This window comes from Lathamus discolor, chromosome 10, assembly GCF_037157495.1.
Source record: "Lathamus discolor isolate bLatDis1 chromosome 10, bLatDis1.hap1, whole genome shotgun sequence".
Lineage (NCBI taxonomy): Eukaryota > Metazoa > Chordata > Aves > Psittaciformes > Psittacidae > Lathamus > Lathamus discolor.
The window spans coordinates 3738718-3756224 of NC_088893.1; the positions used below are offsets into that span (position 1 = coordinate 3738718).

General features: G+C 41.4%; 1 protein-coding gene across 2 annotated transcripts in view; it reads right to left on the minus strand.

Annotated features, from left to right (window-relative positions):
• Positions 1 to 17507, minus strand: part of SLIT3 (slit guidance ligand 3) — a 533501-nt gene that overhangs the window by 228793 nt on the left and 287201 nt on the right. For both annotated transcript variants that reach the window (XM_065690971.1, XM_065690970.1), the window contains one exon: positions 12042 to 12113. In XM_065690971.1, coding sequence (XP_065547043.1) covers positions 12042 to 12113 — 72 coding nt within the window. The remainder of the gene's footprint in view (positions 1 to 12041; positions 12114 to 17507) is intronic.

The following is a 17507-nucleotide window of genomic DNA, read 5'->3' on the forward strand; positions in this document are numbered from 1 at the left end:
CATTTAGGTTGTGAACTTTGTTAGATATTCAGTCAAGAATGTCATCCACATGGTCTTACACGAAATGCCTTACTGCTTGCCCTCAAGGAAGGCTGCCCTTTTTACATAGAGAAAAACATATCTATTTTCCCACACAATCAAATTGCCTCTATCAGCTGTATAAAACAGGTACCCGCTGCAGCCCCCAATTGTTTCTAACACCTATGCCCAGGGAGAGCTGAAAGAGCTTTTTAGAGAAATTTCAATCAGCTTTTCAATCTTTTACATGACACTTTAATTCTAGGCAGAAAATATAAATTCAATTCGGCCTGAATGGAGATTTTAGCTATAAAAGCATTGGTGCAAAGAGAAAAGAACAGGCTGGAATTATTCTCCCACTGCTTTATTTTTAAATTAAGGAATCTCCAATGAGTAATTTTTCTAAACTCACATACGGCCCCAGAAACACTGCCTTTAGGTTTTTATGAATCATGGGATTTACTCAAGTCTTTGCCCAAAGGCTGCGCATTTTTAGTACACTGTACTGGGAATGGCTGCTGTGGCTCTATGTCCCAATTACATCCATACATTTCTGTAAGTACTTGGACTCTGAGAAAGAAAAGTATTTGTGCAAACACTGAATAAATGTTCTGCATCATCAGGGTGGTTCTGATGTTTCTCTATGGCAGCTGATTTCCAGGGCTGATACTATTGCCTAGAACCACTGGGAGTAAGTCCAATTATCATCACCCCCAGACCAGTGTCCACTGAAGTCAGAACAAATCCTGCTGCTGATTTCAGCAGGGTCCGAATCTAGTCCCTGCCATCTATTTATTCAGGAGCAGATTTTCACAGGAGCCACAGTGACCAAAACCAGAATTGAATAAATTTCAACTCACCCAGTTGTAGATTCATTTGTAAACCTCTTGTTCAATGAATAACACAATTAAATTAATAATAGGAATTTTCATTTATTTCTTTCCCAGGTTATACAGCGATCTCTCTTTTGGTGTTACCCAACTGTATGCACGTCAGGTACTGTAGTTTATGGATTCTGTGCTACTCCTGCCAAAATCAATGGAAACTGGATTGAGTTTTTGATGCATACAGAGGGCTGAAAGCCTCCAGAGTGTATTCACGGAAAGGATGAAAAAGAAACAACAAGAGTCAGATCATACAAACCTTAAGTTTGACGCATCAGTACTTCAGCAAAATACAACAGCTTTCTCAGGTTCCTGCCTGAACAGTTGTTTCTGCTTATTCCTGTCTGAAGCTAAAGCAGTCTTATAAACACAATCCAATTCAAACTAACACAGTCCAATTCTATAATTTGAAAGGAGCAAGCGACTTGTGCCATTTGTTCAGGCTGAAGGTACTGAATGATGATTTCCAAGGTAAAAGGTTTCAGCATTCAGTCAGCTGAGTGCTGCAGTTTTCTTACAGGACCCCACCAAAAGAAATTCTAAAGAAACTGATTAAATCTGGATCAGAGGGGAACAATATAATTCTTCAATACTGTGTTTTAATTTGAGTACAATGCAACCTTAATGCGATAACCCTACAGCAAAAGCCTCTGTTTTGATAGACTTCCTTACCATAATGAACATATTCTTTTCATACTTGTCAGTGTAACACACCCCAGGACAGAAAAGCCATTCCAAGTGGCAGACAAAAATTAGTTGTCCTTTCAGAGCTGTAGGAAGTGACATTGTAAGGGGCTGTGTGACAATATTCACTCTCTTTGGGGTGGTCATTGTGCCAGCCTGTTGCGAGTTCATCAAGTGCCGCAATGCGGCACTGCGGATTCCTGCAGGTCCCATGGTGGCCACTAGGACCAAGGGAGAGACGAGCTGGCCAAACCCAGCAATGCAGCAGGCAGCGGCTTGAGATGATGTCTATTATTGTTGTATAAATATTACAAGGAATAGAAATGGCACTGCAGCAGTTCAGCCTGAGTAGCTGATATAAGTGCCAAAGGTTTTGCTAAAGTCTTTAAGGAGCCTGGCAACAGGCAACCATGGAGAGTGGGCTGGCAGAACCCCTCGCTCCTATTCCTCTCCCATGGCAGACCTACCAGGTCCTGCAGGCAAAATAACACCACTTGCTCCTCTTGCCAGAGCAGTCCCTGAATTTCAGGAGCCCAGTGCCTCAGTGCTGCTGGCTCCCAGGGCCATTGGGATTCCCACTGGGAGAGAGGAGTGGGAAGATGCCCTGAAAGGCGTGATCGGCATGGTGTGGCATGGAACCATACAGGCAATTCTTAGCTTTCAGCAGCAGAGGAAGGGAACGACAAAGCTTTTAAAGAGGGAACCTCACCTTTATTGCCAAAGGTGCCTCCCCAAAATGCAAGAGATACAGACCACATTTGTGGAGCAATTTTATACTGTAGCAGTATGTGCTGCCCCTACCTGCAATGAATACATGCTGGACATGAAGACTACTATATAGACTAATATAAATCCACATGAATGAAATAGGGAATGTGCGATATACACATTCTGTGAACTTAGACTTGCATGTATGAACAGCTGCTAAGGAAAAGTTACATTCATAGAGGAAAGAAATGTTTTGAAAGAACAAAGACAACACGTAGCTCCTAGACAAGGGCAATTACATGTTTCTTGGTGAAACTGGAAAGGGATCTGCTTTCCATCAGGATTCTCTTTCAATATATTAGCGCTCGCGTGCATCGCGCAAGAAGAAGGTCGATACGTTTAACAGCACCTCTCCAATTGTTAAATTGCTCCCAAACACCACTAATACCTGCTTATATTCATGCACTCGTATGCAATACAGCTAAGAAACCATAACAATTCGAATAGCAAATACTCACAGTGCTTCGTTTGCGTTCAGTCCACAGAGTAAAGAGAAAGTGCAAAATAAAATATACACAGAAAAAAAATCGAAGCCCTCATGGTCAGTTCAGGAATGTTCTACAAGCGCAAGAAGTAGCTAAATAAAAGGAGTCGTACAGTTGTTCTCCGTACTATCTGCCTGCATACAGAATAAAACCTAACTGCCATTGTGGATGGTCTGTCCTGACTGCTTCAGCCTAAGTCTTGGCTGAAGCGCCTCACCTGATCGCTACCGCCCTGGCGTGGATGGGAAGACGGGGTGTCTCGCAGATAAACCGGACCCAACCCTTTTAAGACATGACTGAAATTGCCCAAGGAGCCAGTCAGAAGCTCGGGTGCTCGCGGAGGGGACTACCCCCTCCCCAGAGCCCGCCCAGCCCAAGCCTCCTCTTGCACCAACAGGGGCTTCTCAGCGGCCTTCAAGTGTCGTCGCAGAGATGCTGCATTGCGGCAATTTATTTATCACAGGAGCCAAGTCCAAAGCTGAAAGCCATGGACAAGAGCCGCTTTTCCCCACCCTCCCTTCTCCCAACAAAGCACTTGTAGTGACAGACTCAATCTAAGAATCTAATGGCGAAAGATGCGAAAGTAAATCTACATCACCAACCTGGTGAACAAAGACCTTGCTCAGTAGATGCTCCTACATCGCTTTATCACAGCCACCAACCCAACTTCCACATTTTTCTCTTCTATTTGACCCTTAGATAAACCCCAGGCTCAGCCACAGTCTGGCCCTTGCAAACCACAGACACCTCACACCACCCAGCACTGTGAACACAAGAGGGATGAGTGCAATTTTAATGGCACTACTGTCCGTTGTTTCCTGCAATGCCTTTATGTAGCCACCTCATTTGATACTCTTTCACCTGACTATTTCACTATTTCCTCAGGTACCCCTAAAGTACTCAAGAGCAACATGGTACAGCACAACAAAGGTTTCTGGATGATCCTGCGGTGTTTGCTTCTAAGGACCTGCAGATGTCATCCACCACTTGCACACACAAAACCAATGCATTTGAATTATTCACCCCAAACCAGAAACTTAAGAAAGGTAATTCCGCTTCACAAGTATCAAACCAGTTAACATGAAATTGCTTCATTTATGATAACTAAATTAACATAGAAATTATGATTGTTTGGCTTCAAATTACTGTGAAATTGTTTTATACTTCCACCCTTAATGCAGCTCTTAAATTTTCTGTTCTCTGAAACACAGAACTGGATATCTACATAAAGAAACTGATGCTATTCATATTTCTTTTAGAAGTTTTTACTATTACTTTGCTGATTTAACCATAACATACATGCTCTTCTTATCATACATACTTACACTCATGTATACTTACATTGTATGCATAACCTTACAAATTGCAGGAAAAAAACACTATTTGATTTAGATTTTATTTCAATCAGAAGCCTCTACCTATGCATTTTTCAGGTGCAGATGCAACTACATCACTTATTAAGCTAACTACACATTACTGTTTTGATTTCCAGTTTACTACAGACACAACATTAATGTTGCAGCTAAAAATATTGAATACTGCTAATAAATAGTACCCTGCGCCCAGCAGCTGCAGCTGAAGGTTAAATATCTGACACAATGCTTGAAGTGGTAGACCAACAATTCTGCTACACAGAGTTCCCATCATAATTGTACCCTCTCTTTCAGAAGAAACCAGACTTTGGAGTCCTCTCTCACACAAAGACTGACTGCAGCACAAAGCCTTTGTGTTGTTCTACCAGCACAGCAGAGAGACAAAAGCAAATGCTGAAAAAGACAAACCATTCATACCCTATAGGTCACATACAATACCCTTAATTGCACACAGGGAGAAAAGGCAGGGACTATTACGTGCTTTGAAACATTTTCTGCTTCAATTTTTCCTGTTTGGTGACTGACCCCGGAGCAGGCAGGAGTTCCCAGAGTCACCAACAGTTTTAGACCCCAAAGCGTGTCACAGACGGGCTGAGGACATGCTGGTATATTTGATACTGGTGCACAGAAACCTATGCCACGCAGGCATGCAGCCTCCTTCCCCAGCCAAAGAGGCCTTATTAATGCTGACAGGATTCCATCCAGCTACCCAAGGATCGTCATCCAGCTGCCCTGGGGAGTCGAATCAACCGCGACTTCCAAATCATGGCATAAACTCATCTACCTCGAACTTGTTACTTTCACTCAGATCTCTGTCACCACCTCAACTTCATCTGCTAGGAGCTTTATACCCATCATATTCTTCAGCTCAGCTTTTGGTTAAGGTGCCAAGCTGCATGCCTGCATTAAATATACAGTTGAGTGTCCTCTGGATTGAGTCGTTCACATTCATTTGACTTTCAACAGTCAAAATGCTTGTTCTACATCTTTTATATTACTGATGAAGAAACTGTATTAGTCAAAGGTGAGGGAGGGCAGGTCACAAGATGAGGAGAGCATGCAAATGAAACAGTATCATGGGAGAGAAGGTTTGCCAGAAATCTCTGTCTCGGGAGTTTCGACTTTGGAGTCTGTTGGAGCAGTGACTGCAGCACCAGTGAAGGGCTCGCACAACACAAGCCATAAACCCAGGCTTCCTCGAAAAGCATACTGGGCAGTGATTCATGAAACTAATAATTCTAACCTGGCATTGCTCTTATCTTGATAAGTTCTGCAGCCTGCATGGCTCCAGGCTATTCTGAAAGGGAAAAAACCTCCAACCTAATGGGAGCAGGAAAGGTGAATGAGCACAGCACTCAACTACTACATATGCTCCAGGAAGGGAAAAATCCATCTTTTCTAAACACGTAATGTAATTAGGCACCCACACTGAGGACTGATAGAAGTGTTCATCAATTTGCTGGGACATGCCTGGAATACTGCAGGATTAGCAAAATCATTGATCAATGAATTTATGCAAATATATTCTCCCCATAAAGACAGAGTTACATTACATCTGTAACAGGCACCAATGGTTTTCAGAGGCCCTCTCTTGCCTGCTCTTATTTTGTCTCAGCTGGTCTTTGATATAAAGCCTGTCACCACGATGCCATCTGGATAGTGTTCCTTTCACTGTGTTGTACTTCTAACCTCACATTTTGCAATATGTTATAGAAAGGAGGTTATCTCAGATTTCAGCTCCGTATCTTGTGCAATGACACTACATCTCCCACCGATGTGTATCAGCAAATAAAGACACTCCTTATCAAGCAACAATGCAAGCACCCCATCTTTCCTCCATCAATCCTTTATAGTAATTGTGCATCTCATGTCACTGGGGTCCACCGGGTGTGCAGTGCCTTTCTAAGAGTTCTCCAGAAAAAGCCCTTGCTGCAGTTAATCTTATCTCCAACTGATTTATAGAACAGAACCCTTGTAATAACAGCAGCCAGGTTCTGCAGGAGCACTTCCCCTTCTTTTAAGACCTACAGTGATACAGGAAGCAGGAAGAATGGGCAGGGTACAAACTACAGGGCATTCTAATAAGTAACGGAGTAAAGAAAACTGGAAATTACTATCTGTCCACTGATACCTCTATAGCGTAGGTGCAACGTTTCCCAATTGCCAAGCTGACTTGTGTTCTTCTTCTGGCACAAGTTGATTGTCTGGGGTACAGGCTCAACACAGAAAATGGAGGATACCCTTAGAAAAGCCAGACTCCTTGGTTTTCATCTAATTTCACCTAACTGGTAGCTACTCCAATTACTCATATCCTACCAACGGTTACCCCCTTCAGTTCTGTGGCACATATTATGTACATGCTGACTGATGAAATAACTAAAGATTTTAAATTCATTTTCTTGATTTACATACATTTGAGCTAACATACACCCTTGGGTAAAAAAGACCCCAAAACACAATAATTTTAACTTTACTGTACTCAAGTATGAACAAGTAAACCACCTATGCACATTTTAAATAGAATTCTCATTTTCATTATTCTATTTAGATATTTTGGTATCAGTTATAGGAACCCAATTTACAGAGCTCAAATTGGACCCTGATTGCCTCAACCGACCATAATTTCCAGCAAAATAGAGGAGGAAATCACATTTGTGTGGCATTTTCAGGCTTTCATTAAGCAATGACATCTCATATATTTAGAATTATGTCATGACATTCGCTCCCTGACTCTCCAGGTTGAGAAAGCAAATACAAATCTTCTATCTAGCTAAGACATGCCCAGAATAGCATTCTGCAAATAAGTAAAACTGACTATATAACCGAGCATTCAGCACACACAAGGCAACCCTGGGAACAATTAAACAGCGGCTGTAGCACAAAATAAAGTTTCTATGACTAAAGGTAGTGTGTATTACAAGCACGCTCGCCCCGACATCTCTATCAGAAATTGCACAGCTTACTAAATGTTTTATGAACCAGAATCCTTTGTAACAGGAATGTATTGGACTGAATAAAGTAAGGATGAATGACCCTATTCTGCCTGTAAAATGCTCGGATGGCTGATGTGTCAGACAACGACCAGGGGATGCAGACCACAACTGGTCTGGCAGAGCGCGCTGGGTCCCCTGTGCCAAGGCACAGACCGAAGGAAAGCACCGCGTGGGGTTGGAGCTGGGTGCTCTTCTGACAAGCAGGAAGAGGAGTGAGGCACAAATGTTTGCAGAGAAAAGGTGAGGCATGCAAACATGAACTGGTTTCTTTTAGATCAAATATTCAGGGCTTATTTGGAATTGAAGTCCCAACTTAAAACTGCAGGGAATATTTGGGTGGCTGCACTTGCACCAATATTACTGGTGAGTGAATTGCCACAATTCAGAGCTGAAGGGTGGGCTCCTGCATGTGTAGTTCATTGCTAAAGACTCAGTGACAGAATCAATGCTCATTCGTTTAAAAAAGAGGGTGAAACTCAGGAAAGGGGATTTTTCAAGCTGAGAGATATGAAAGACATACAACAACTAACATGATTAACAACAACCAAACCCCCAAATCATCCCGTACTTGCTCTATACAGCAAGAAATCATTTTCTGCCTTAACAGAAAACTCTCCACAGACCTCCTAGGATTAGCTCTTGGTACGGTAAAAACTTTTGGGTGCAGAAATTGTTTTTTACAGAAAATTTGGCTGTGATCATGATCCAGACCCTCTGGCTATCACTCAAAGTAGGATGAAAACCACCTTTACAATATAAACCAAGGAGAACACTCCATCTAAGTTGCCAACAGCGACTCCTGATTCTCTCTCTCCTATCCACATGGCACAACTGCCATGTCACCACACAGGTTTTGAGCTACCCCAATGAGGCAAGCCAATAATAAAGAAAGGCTTTTTTTGCTGAATTGAGTTCTGTATCTTACTGTCCAATGGGTCCTAAAAACACCAGTGTTGTGCAGCCCTTCCAGTCTAGTGACAATAGCACATCCATTCACTTCAGTTTATCCAGTTCCAACGAACCTGCTGAACCACCTTCAAATTAATTCCTTTTATTCATGTATCCTAAGAGACTGAAGGTGAAATTGTGAGAGAGTTTTATCCCCTATGCTTCGTAATTTTAGACATTTGGAAATACAGTTCTGGACTTATCTCTAGGATATGAACACTGCACTGCACATGCATTAAGGAATACGGCACAATTATTTTGAGGACTTTGGGGTTTGGGTTTATTTGTATGGTTTTGTGAGGTTTTTTTAATAATCTTTCAAAGTTCTACACTAATACATATTTCTCAATAATACTGTTATTGCCAGCTACTGCCACAGGACATAACTAAAAATTCAGCAGAGCAGAAAACCTCCTACTACAAATGACACTATAGTTAGGTAAAGTTCCACATGCATTTTCTTCTACTTTTCTGCACGTTTCCAGCAGGCCGTAAGTTGGTTAATAACTTGTGACACCCCTTCAAAAAAGCATGCCCCTTTTCCATTTAGTTACTGGTTCAGTAGTTGCACACACCTTTCTCTGCCTTGGAATGCAAGAAGACACCCACTGAAATCTGCTTTATTGTCTTATGAAAAGGGGGAGAAGAAGTATGTCAACAAGAAAAATCCTTATTTTAGCAACAGATTAAAGGCAAAACCTTTATGCGAAATAATACAGAAAATCTGACAGATGAACAAACCAGGACCCACTGCAAATACCAGGAGCTTTTTAAGGAAGGATGTCAGTGCTGCACATAATTTCTCAGATATTATTTCACCATGCTGCAGGGGCAAAGACAATCAATAGAAGGCACCAAAGCACTTCATAGTCAACATCATTGCAGCTTTTTAACCCAAAACTCAGTCACCAGTAGCACATGGCCCCTTCATTATGGTCTACATAGGTCAGATCATAGGATCAGGGATTAGGACAATTGGAATATGGAAGCTCATAAACAAAGCAGTGACCAAGAGACTGTACGTGCACTGGGAGCTGCAGTCAGCACCTTGGGCTGGTCCAAGCTCCAGCTGAGGTAAGCACCTCACTGCACCAAGTCAGGTAATGAAATTAGCCACAAATTTCAGCCCTGTTTCCATCTCTGCTCTCTGCTATTTGTTGCTACAGAGATGTATTCATAATGTGGAAAAACAAAATAAGAGTAGTGAGTGGAAACAGCTTGTTGATAGAAAAAATGACTAACGTGGACCATGGAGAGCTCTTCATTTTGAAGGACAACTGCACAACTTTCTCCTCTTCCTACATCTACCAAATCACCAAGCTCTTTGCACTCATGGGTTTTGAGGAATTCAAGGTGAATGAACAGTGCAATCCAGAAACCAAAATGCTTTCAAAGAAAGTGTTTGGAGTTTTGTTCAAGTAATGCTCAGCATTTGGTGCCCTCAGTTATCTGCAGAATTTAGAGCTCTGTAGACGGGTGGGTGTGCGGAGAAAAGATGCAGAAGTGGAAACTTTTGGTACCAGAAAGGTCACAAGTTTTCAGGAAGCTAAAGAAGAAATACATTACTTGGTACCTTTGCAAACTCTCCAAGCAGATAATTAGAGTAATTTTTGCCAGAATCATTAAATGTTTCCTACACATTGCATTACAGGTTAAAACATATCTGCATAAAAGACATTGTGGGTCTGAAATGATGACATTTAGTTTTACTTAATATGCTTTGATGGTTCAAATTGCTTTAATTTTTTAACATTTCTGACTTTTACAACTAAAGAGATGATATTCTCTGGGGCATTAAGCTAATTAATTTTGATAGGGAGATTAAATACTCAAACTTTCTTTGAAGAAAAACTTGGGGAAAAAACCCAACAGATTAGGCTGGAAAAAGAAAACTCCCATTTTGTGGCTGCAAGAAAAATACCTCTAGAAATAGATACTATTAATCTATTTTCTCATCTTTTAGAAATAAGATTGATTTTTCCTGTAGCAGTATGCCTGTGCTGAAAATTAAAAATGCATTACAGGGCTGATTAGGATGTATTTTATATATCCCCCTTTTCTCCCACCCATAAATAACTGGCATAGAATTAACCGATTAAAAGCAGAGTGGTAAATAAACTAATTCAACGTTTACTACATTCTGGGGTGAAGAAATGCACTCCCAGCAACTTTTTCATAGCCTGCAGACTCGGTATATTACAAAAAGGGCTCATTTATTATCCAGACTATTTCAGTGAAAGCCATAGCACAGTCTGTCTGATTCACTCACTGCAGACAGGGGAAATCAGCCCATCAAAAAAAGAGAAAAGCCTCAGTTTTAGAGGTGTTCATGATTTCTCTCTCCTTGTCTGTCTGTCTGTCTTTCCCCACAGAGCAGACTTTTCAATCTGACAGACAAGTGAAACTTCATAGTGGTAACACATTACTTTTCCTGAAAAGCACTATTCATAAAGAAATCAAACAATACTCTTGATAACATAAGTTGCCAGATAAGGAACTCTGCAGGTACCTACTGTTAGCTCAGTATGAGCGACACACACTCTCTGATCCATAGCAATATCCCAGCCTGGAAAACAGAGGAGCCCAAGGTGTCCCAGCTGACTGTGATGGATAACACACACAGCCACCGCTCCCTGGCCCCTCAGAAAACTGACCTTGCTTCCACCGAAACTGACGGCAGAACTCCTTTGAGCATCAGTGTGAGCTAGGTAGAGCCCTTGGGGATGTTTCCCTGGGAAAACATCAGTGTTTTCAAACCACTGTGGTGTGTGCCACAGCATTGCCTATACAGCCTGTTATTTTGCCTGTTTTCAGAAGCCAAATGCAATGTCTATAGAGCCTGCAGGTACCAGGTCTGTGCGAGGCAGGGGCTTCCTTTAACTATGTAATATTTGCTGTTTCAGCCCCTGTGACTTAAAGGCAAGCTTTTCAGCAGCCTGAGCAGGCCCTCCTTGCACACTGCTTCAGCGCTGAACCAGCCCCAGTTCAGATGCTGAGGGTGTCTGTTCCCTATCACCCCGGCTCCCTCTCCATTTTGGCTGAGGACTGCGGGCTTGCACAGGTATTAACACTTTCAGCTTTGCAGTATGAACTTTCAGGTAACAGGGAAAGCTTTGTATCAGTTCATATAGTCAAACCCTATTCCACCAGAAAATGTCTCTGAGTGAACAAGTAACTATTAGTAATTAGCAAATTATCTACTCAGATACTGAGTTCTGGGTAATATTGGATTTTACACTACAGTGACAGTGCTCTAAATCTAATGTGCTTTTTCCTCTGTTAGAGTCAGCATTCACTGTCAAATCCTTTTTTCTTTTTTTTGGTCTGTGCCGCAGCCTTAACAGCCGATGTGTAAAGTTTGTGGTACATGAAGAGCACAACGTGGTGCTATTTCAGCCCTCAGAGAAGGATCCTCCCCAGAAGCCAATGACTGCACTGAACAAGCCTGCCAAACGCCTGTCTCTCCTCCCTCTTACATACCAAACACCTTTTAAACAGCGTTTTGTCTAGGGCAATTGTCAGATATCTCAGAATATTGTTCCCCGTGAACCTGTTACCCATCCGCTCCCCAACATTACACAGAGCTGGCCAGGTTGCTGGCTGCAGAGCATGGCTCGGACGCACTTTGAATACTGCTGAACCCCATCTGCTCCACACAGCAGCAAGCACGGCGATATCCCCATTCCTCAGGAACAGCAGCATAGAAGTCGTCTATTGTGGTTTAATTAGCAGTAACCCCAGGCTGGGGGAAGCGTGAGATCCCGCTCTGCTACCTAAAGCACTGATGTGAGGTGGGAAGGAAGGATAAAGCCCCCCAGGCTCACCCAGCACTGCAGCACGGGCAGAGCTGCCCCCCCACCGCCCCAGCACAGCACCAAGTCAACTCACAGGATCTCCAGGTCGCGCAGGGCTCGGAAGGCTCCATCTTCTATGCAGCTGATCTGGTTGTTGTCCAGTTGCCTGCAGAAAGGAAGGGAGAGGATGAAGGCTGGCGGGGACGGGCAGGGCTGTCTGGGAGCACCAGGCTGGGGCTCCCCCGTGCCCGAGGTGTCCCCGCACCCCCTCGCAGCGCCTGCTCCCACCCGGCGCAGGCTGGCGGCTGCCACGCTGCGCTGGCGGTGCTGCTGCTGCCTGACAGCGCCGCACGCTCCCGCGCACTGGAGCCTGGCAGGTCTCAGTAAATATTAATTGTGCTTCTTTTTTTTTTTTTTAAGGCAGAAGGGAGTAATTTCATTACATTGGGGCATCCAATCCATTACGGGCTTTTACCGGCATGTCACTGAAACAATTTCATTAAGCTAAAGGCCTGTAAATCACTGGAGGTCACTGCGCTGCCCTCCGTGACCTCCCAGAATGCCTTTTTTTTTCTTTTACTGGAAGTTGGAGTCCTCTGTCCTGACAGTACTAAATCTCCAGGCTTTATCTGCCCAAGAGCTGCGAGAGTGCACAGGGAATATACCAATTCCAAATTAGACTCAACTAATCTAATTTTATAGTCTTTTTATTATTCTAAGCACCAAATGTCTGTGGTGGTTCGATGCCTCTCTGCATTGTTACTGGTCCCATCTGGTAGCCCATTCTATTGAAAGATTTCTGACTAAATACAGATTCTGTCTAACTGCATCAGGGAGAGCAACCCAGTGACAGAAAGCATTATACACACATACACTTAAGACGCTATTTTGCTTCAAAACGTGTAATCTAATATTTGGATGGCGGAGTTCTCTCATTTGTCTCCCTGCATATGCATGATTTCAATACATTTTACAATATATGCGATACAGCAGTACAGCTACATCTGTCTCTTGCTTCGAAAATTAAAGACGTAAGTCGCAATTTAAAATTCAGTGATTAAATTTTCTGACATCTGATCTCTCAAATTTTACACGTGGAGAAATAACATTATTTACCTACCCATGTGGAAGTGAAATATCTGCATTTCATAAAAACAGATGCAGGCTCCTGGCTCTATATTATACTGTCCTTTGCACAACGTAAGCTGTAGATGTAGTGAGGAATGGACGGTTTGTCCCGTGTGTGTAAAGTATCATACACAAAGATACCAAGATTGCATTGCAGTTTCTGGCTGATATTAAAAAAAAATGAAATATATACACAGAGACAGCAAATACATTACACCCAAGTATAACGTATTTGTATAGTTATATCAACTTCTACCCAATTATTTCCTTTGCCTAAGTTTTGGTCTATATACACATTTGTCCCAACTCTTTTATTATACTACAGTAAAGCACAGACAGAGCAAATATAATCTTTATGCACCTCTTTTAAGGATTGAGTTTGATTGACTAACATTGAGCATCTTGCATATGTATGGATTTGACAACTACAGGAAACTTATTCTTTGCAGTTTGTATCTTAATGTAGTCTGATCTCGATGTGCATAAAACCCCATACACCCTGTAAGGTCTACTTCAACCTGACAAGATATTGGGATGCACAGTCATCCAAAAATGGACTTTTCTGTAGCATAAGACTTCATGCATAGTATATATACATATGTATATAGGTATAGACATACATATTTATGCTCTCTCTGTTTCTCCCACCACCTAGCATACATGCTAAAAACTATATATTTTTGACTGCTGTGAGGACCAGTGGCTGCTGAGAGGCTTTTTCTGAAATCCCTGGTTAATTGTGTGGGTTGTTAAAAATTGATTGCTCAACCACAAACGATGCTACATTTCAGGAGGGATAAACTTAAAATGAGTTAAATATAGCGCTGGTTGCACGACTGAGTACACTTCGCTTTATTAAGCATAAAGTTGTCATATGCTAGCATGACGAAGAGAAAGCACGGCAACTTGAGAAACACCTCTCTCTTTTTCTATGGGATGTAAAGCACGATATATGGCCTATTTTTATTTGAGTTAGACTATAATACTGTTTTTTTTTTGTCAAATACATTAAAATAAGCAAACAAACCCAGTGTTCAGTCACAAAGTCTTCTGATTAAGGGGTTTCACATGAGGTGTATTGGATTTTTAAAAAAATGCTACTCATAGATTGATTTTTGTTGAAAAAGCATAATGACAATCATATTTCCATAGGCCCAGTCAGCTGATGCTAACAACCAGGTTTGGGCTGTGAATAACTCACCTCTGGATGCCCAGAAGACACGCACCGAGCATGATAGTAGATAGGGAAAATATTAATCAGATACACACCTTGATTCTGTGTGCCCCATAGAAAAAATGTGCACATTCTCTGGGGACATCCACACATTTAATGCTTCTTTGTAACAGAGCTCACATCTCCTGGTATCTATCAGGCTAAAGTATTCAGACCTGCATTAAACTCTAAGCATGAGAATTTCTTCTCAAAATGAACAGAACTAAAATTAGGTATGACTTTTTTAAAGACCCTTCACCTCCCATTTATGTTTATACGTGTCAAGATGGAAATTCTCTTTCTTTGCCTCTGAAGAGCCCCCTGGTGAGAGGTTAAGCAGAGACTAGAGATTTAAGAGTTTCAAGTCTAAACAACATCTTCCTTCCAACACAAGGCTTGAAGTTTTGAGAAAACTTCACATGAAGCTTGAAGGCAAAGGCAGGTGCTCAACTCATACTTTTATACCTCTGAAAACTCCTGTGATGTGGGCGATGCACAGAAGAGACATACCTAACATTTGTGGGGAAAAACATCTTAGAATCATAGAATAGTTAGGGTTGGGAAGGACCGTAAGGTCATCTAGTTCCAACCCCCTGCTATGGGTTCTTCTTGCCTGAACTAATCATGTGCAGAGAAAATGAAAATTCAACTTTGAAAAAAAGAAAGCAAAAAAGGAAAAGTCAGTATTTCGGAACAGGCTGCACTTCCTGGAGGAACGTGGGACGCTGCTCTCCTTTCTTCACCTCTGCCATTGGATGGAGCAGTCATACACACAGAGCGCAGCTACCCCAGGCACAGATCAGCTGCTCCAGGCTTACAGGTGAACTTAGAAAATGGTCTCAGCCAGCAGAAGCATTTATTCAGATTTAAATGCCATCTCTATTTGTCAGTGTTCATACCCCTTCTAGAAGATCTTTTCCTCCTTAGTATTACAAACAAAGTGTTAGGCATGTAACGGTGTAATGTAATGGCGAACAAAGGTCAGACAACACAAGCTCAGATTTAAGAGACAATTTTAACACGGACAAAGTCATTTTTATACTTCCATTTACTCCTGCCTTTTGAAGGAACACAGCACTTACCGCAGACTACCTGAAACTAGCAAGTGATTCAACTGCCTCTGAAGAAAATGAGGGTTATCACATGGATAATGTGAGCCTCTGTATTTAAAAGAGACAAAAGGGTGAATGGAAGCCACAGCAACTGAGCTCTGTGAAACAGCCACACAACTCGTGGCACATTATAAAAGCTACAAGCCAAAGCATGGACAAATAAGCACCGCCCAAATTTGAACTTCCAAGTTTTTGCTACGGTACATAGGCATCTAACTTTTATTTGGGTTAAAGTGTTTGTGTTTAAGCTGAAGCTCTCATGAACAAGAGACAACACACTGGGCCTGTGCTGGGGATATTGTCAGAAGGGCTCCTGCTCCAACAGCAGTGAGAAGAAATCGCAGCCTGGGGAACCCAGCAGCTCATGTGTGATTGAATTACCCACTGTGGCCCTCAGAGGCTCCGGGGATCCGAGATTTCCATGACAGGCAATTAGCGACGAGCAGTACCAACAGATTACAAAGAGCAATTCCAGAAGATCTCGGAGAATGGAGAGAACCACTCGAGCAAGGAAAATAGTAAATAGTGATATGGGATTGAGGTGAAGCGTGACACAGATTAATACTCTGAAAGAATACAAGAATTTATAAAACCATTTGGAGAATTAGGCATCTTTCATATGGTAGAGCTGTAATACACAATGCTGTATGTAGTACTATAACCTGACTAACCTTGACTAGTCTCAGTTTTCATTAAAAAGCAGGAAAATTGTGTGACTAAATTATATGCAACTGATTGATCTCTATCTTTAAAATTGATGTTTTAAAGAAAAAAATTATATAAATCACCTTCCTATGAAATGAGAAATAATGACGATTCTTAATAGACTGGTATCACTGGACAGCCTATGGGCTGGCCAAGACACCCCTTTAACTGTTTAAAATACAGTTCCCCTGACAGAGTATAACTCCAGCTTATCCATTTAGATTTGTACATTATCTGTCATACATGAGAATAAAATTTCAAGTAACACTTAGAATGAATAGGATTTTTCAATGTTGATATTCTTTTGCCATTTGAAATAATCCTTTAAATACTGGGGCTTGGAAGTTTTGCTAACAACAATAAGGAATATTTACAAATGCATTTGAAAGATAAAAATCCCAAGCAATAAAGCTGATATCATTTTAATCATGCTATTAGAATTAAGATTTTATTTTCTTCTTAAACCAAAACTATTCTAAAAGATTAAAGTGAACTCATCCAGGGCAAAATTTTCCAAATCAGAAATAACCTAATCTTTTACTAACATTAGTAACTACCAGCAAAAGTTCATGTTTAAAACGCTACGTCTGTACTACTAGCATGCTTCTCCATAGCGCACCAACTAATCTGATGGCATACATGCTTTCGGTATTTTTCTGCAAATAGCCATCCTCACATTCACAAGGAAGAGGTCCTTCAAGCATCATCATTTCACAGTAATGAAATGTATCATCAGTGTTTTGCACTTTGTTTCAGTGATGGGGTTCTTTTTCCATTTACAAACACTACCAAGGCCACCGCAGAGCTCAAATATTAATTTGGTTTTAATTATACTGTGACACTAGTTTAATTACTGTAATATCTTCCTACATTTTGTCCAGAATCTAGTTGAATAATTAAATAAAATGCTGTATTAACAAGTACTGTAATAAATACTTTTCAGCTTTCTTTGTTTCTCACACTGTTCAGCATAAAAAGAAGTGTTAGAGTAGTAGTGTATGAAATTACTCTGCTAATGTTACAGATATTTACTGCTACAGATCCCAGATTAAGCAAGAGCCATTTCCTCATTAATAAAAGACTTGCCTATTTAGCCAGAATTAAAGGTGAAGTATTTAAAGGAATTTTCAATAGCCATTTCACAGGAAGGTAAATTCACTGTAACTTATTATAGAACTTACAGAATTGTTGTTAGAAAGAAAAGGAATTTGGTTCATTAAATCTCCAAAAGACAACATTTTCCCCAGACCTATTCACTTTTTTCCTAATCCAGCCTGCTGGGTCTATGCCACTAATGCGCTGCAAAGTTTAGACCCTAATCCTGCAGCTCTTCACTAACCTGTAAGAATTAGAGAGACCCTCTACAATATTTATTGTCCATCCTCCAAAACAGCCCTTGTTT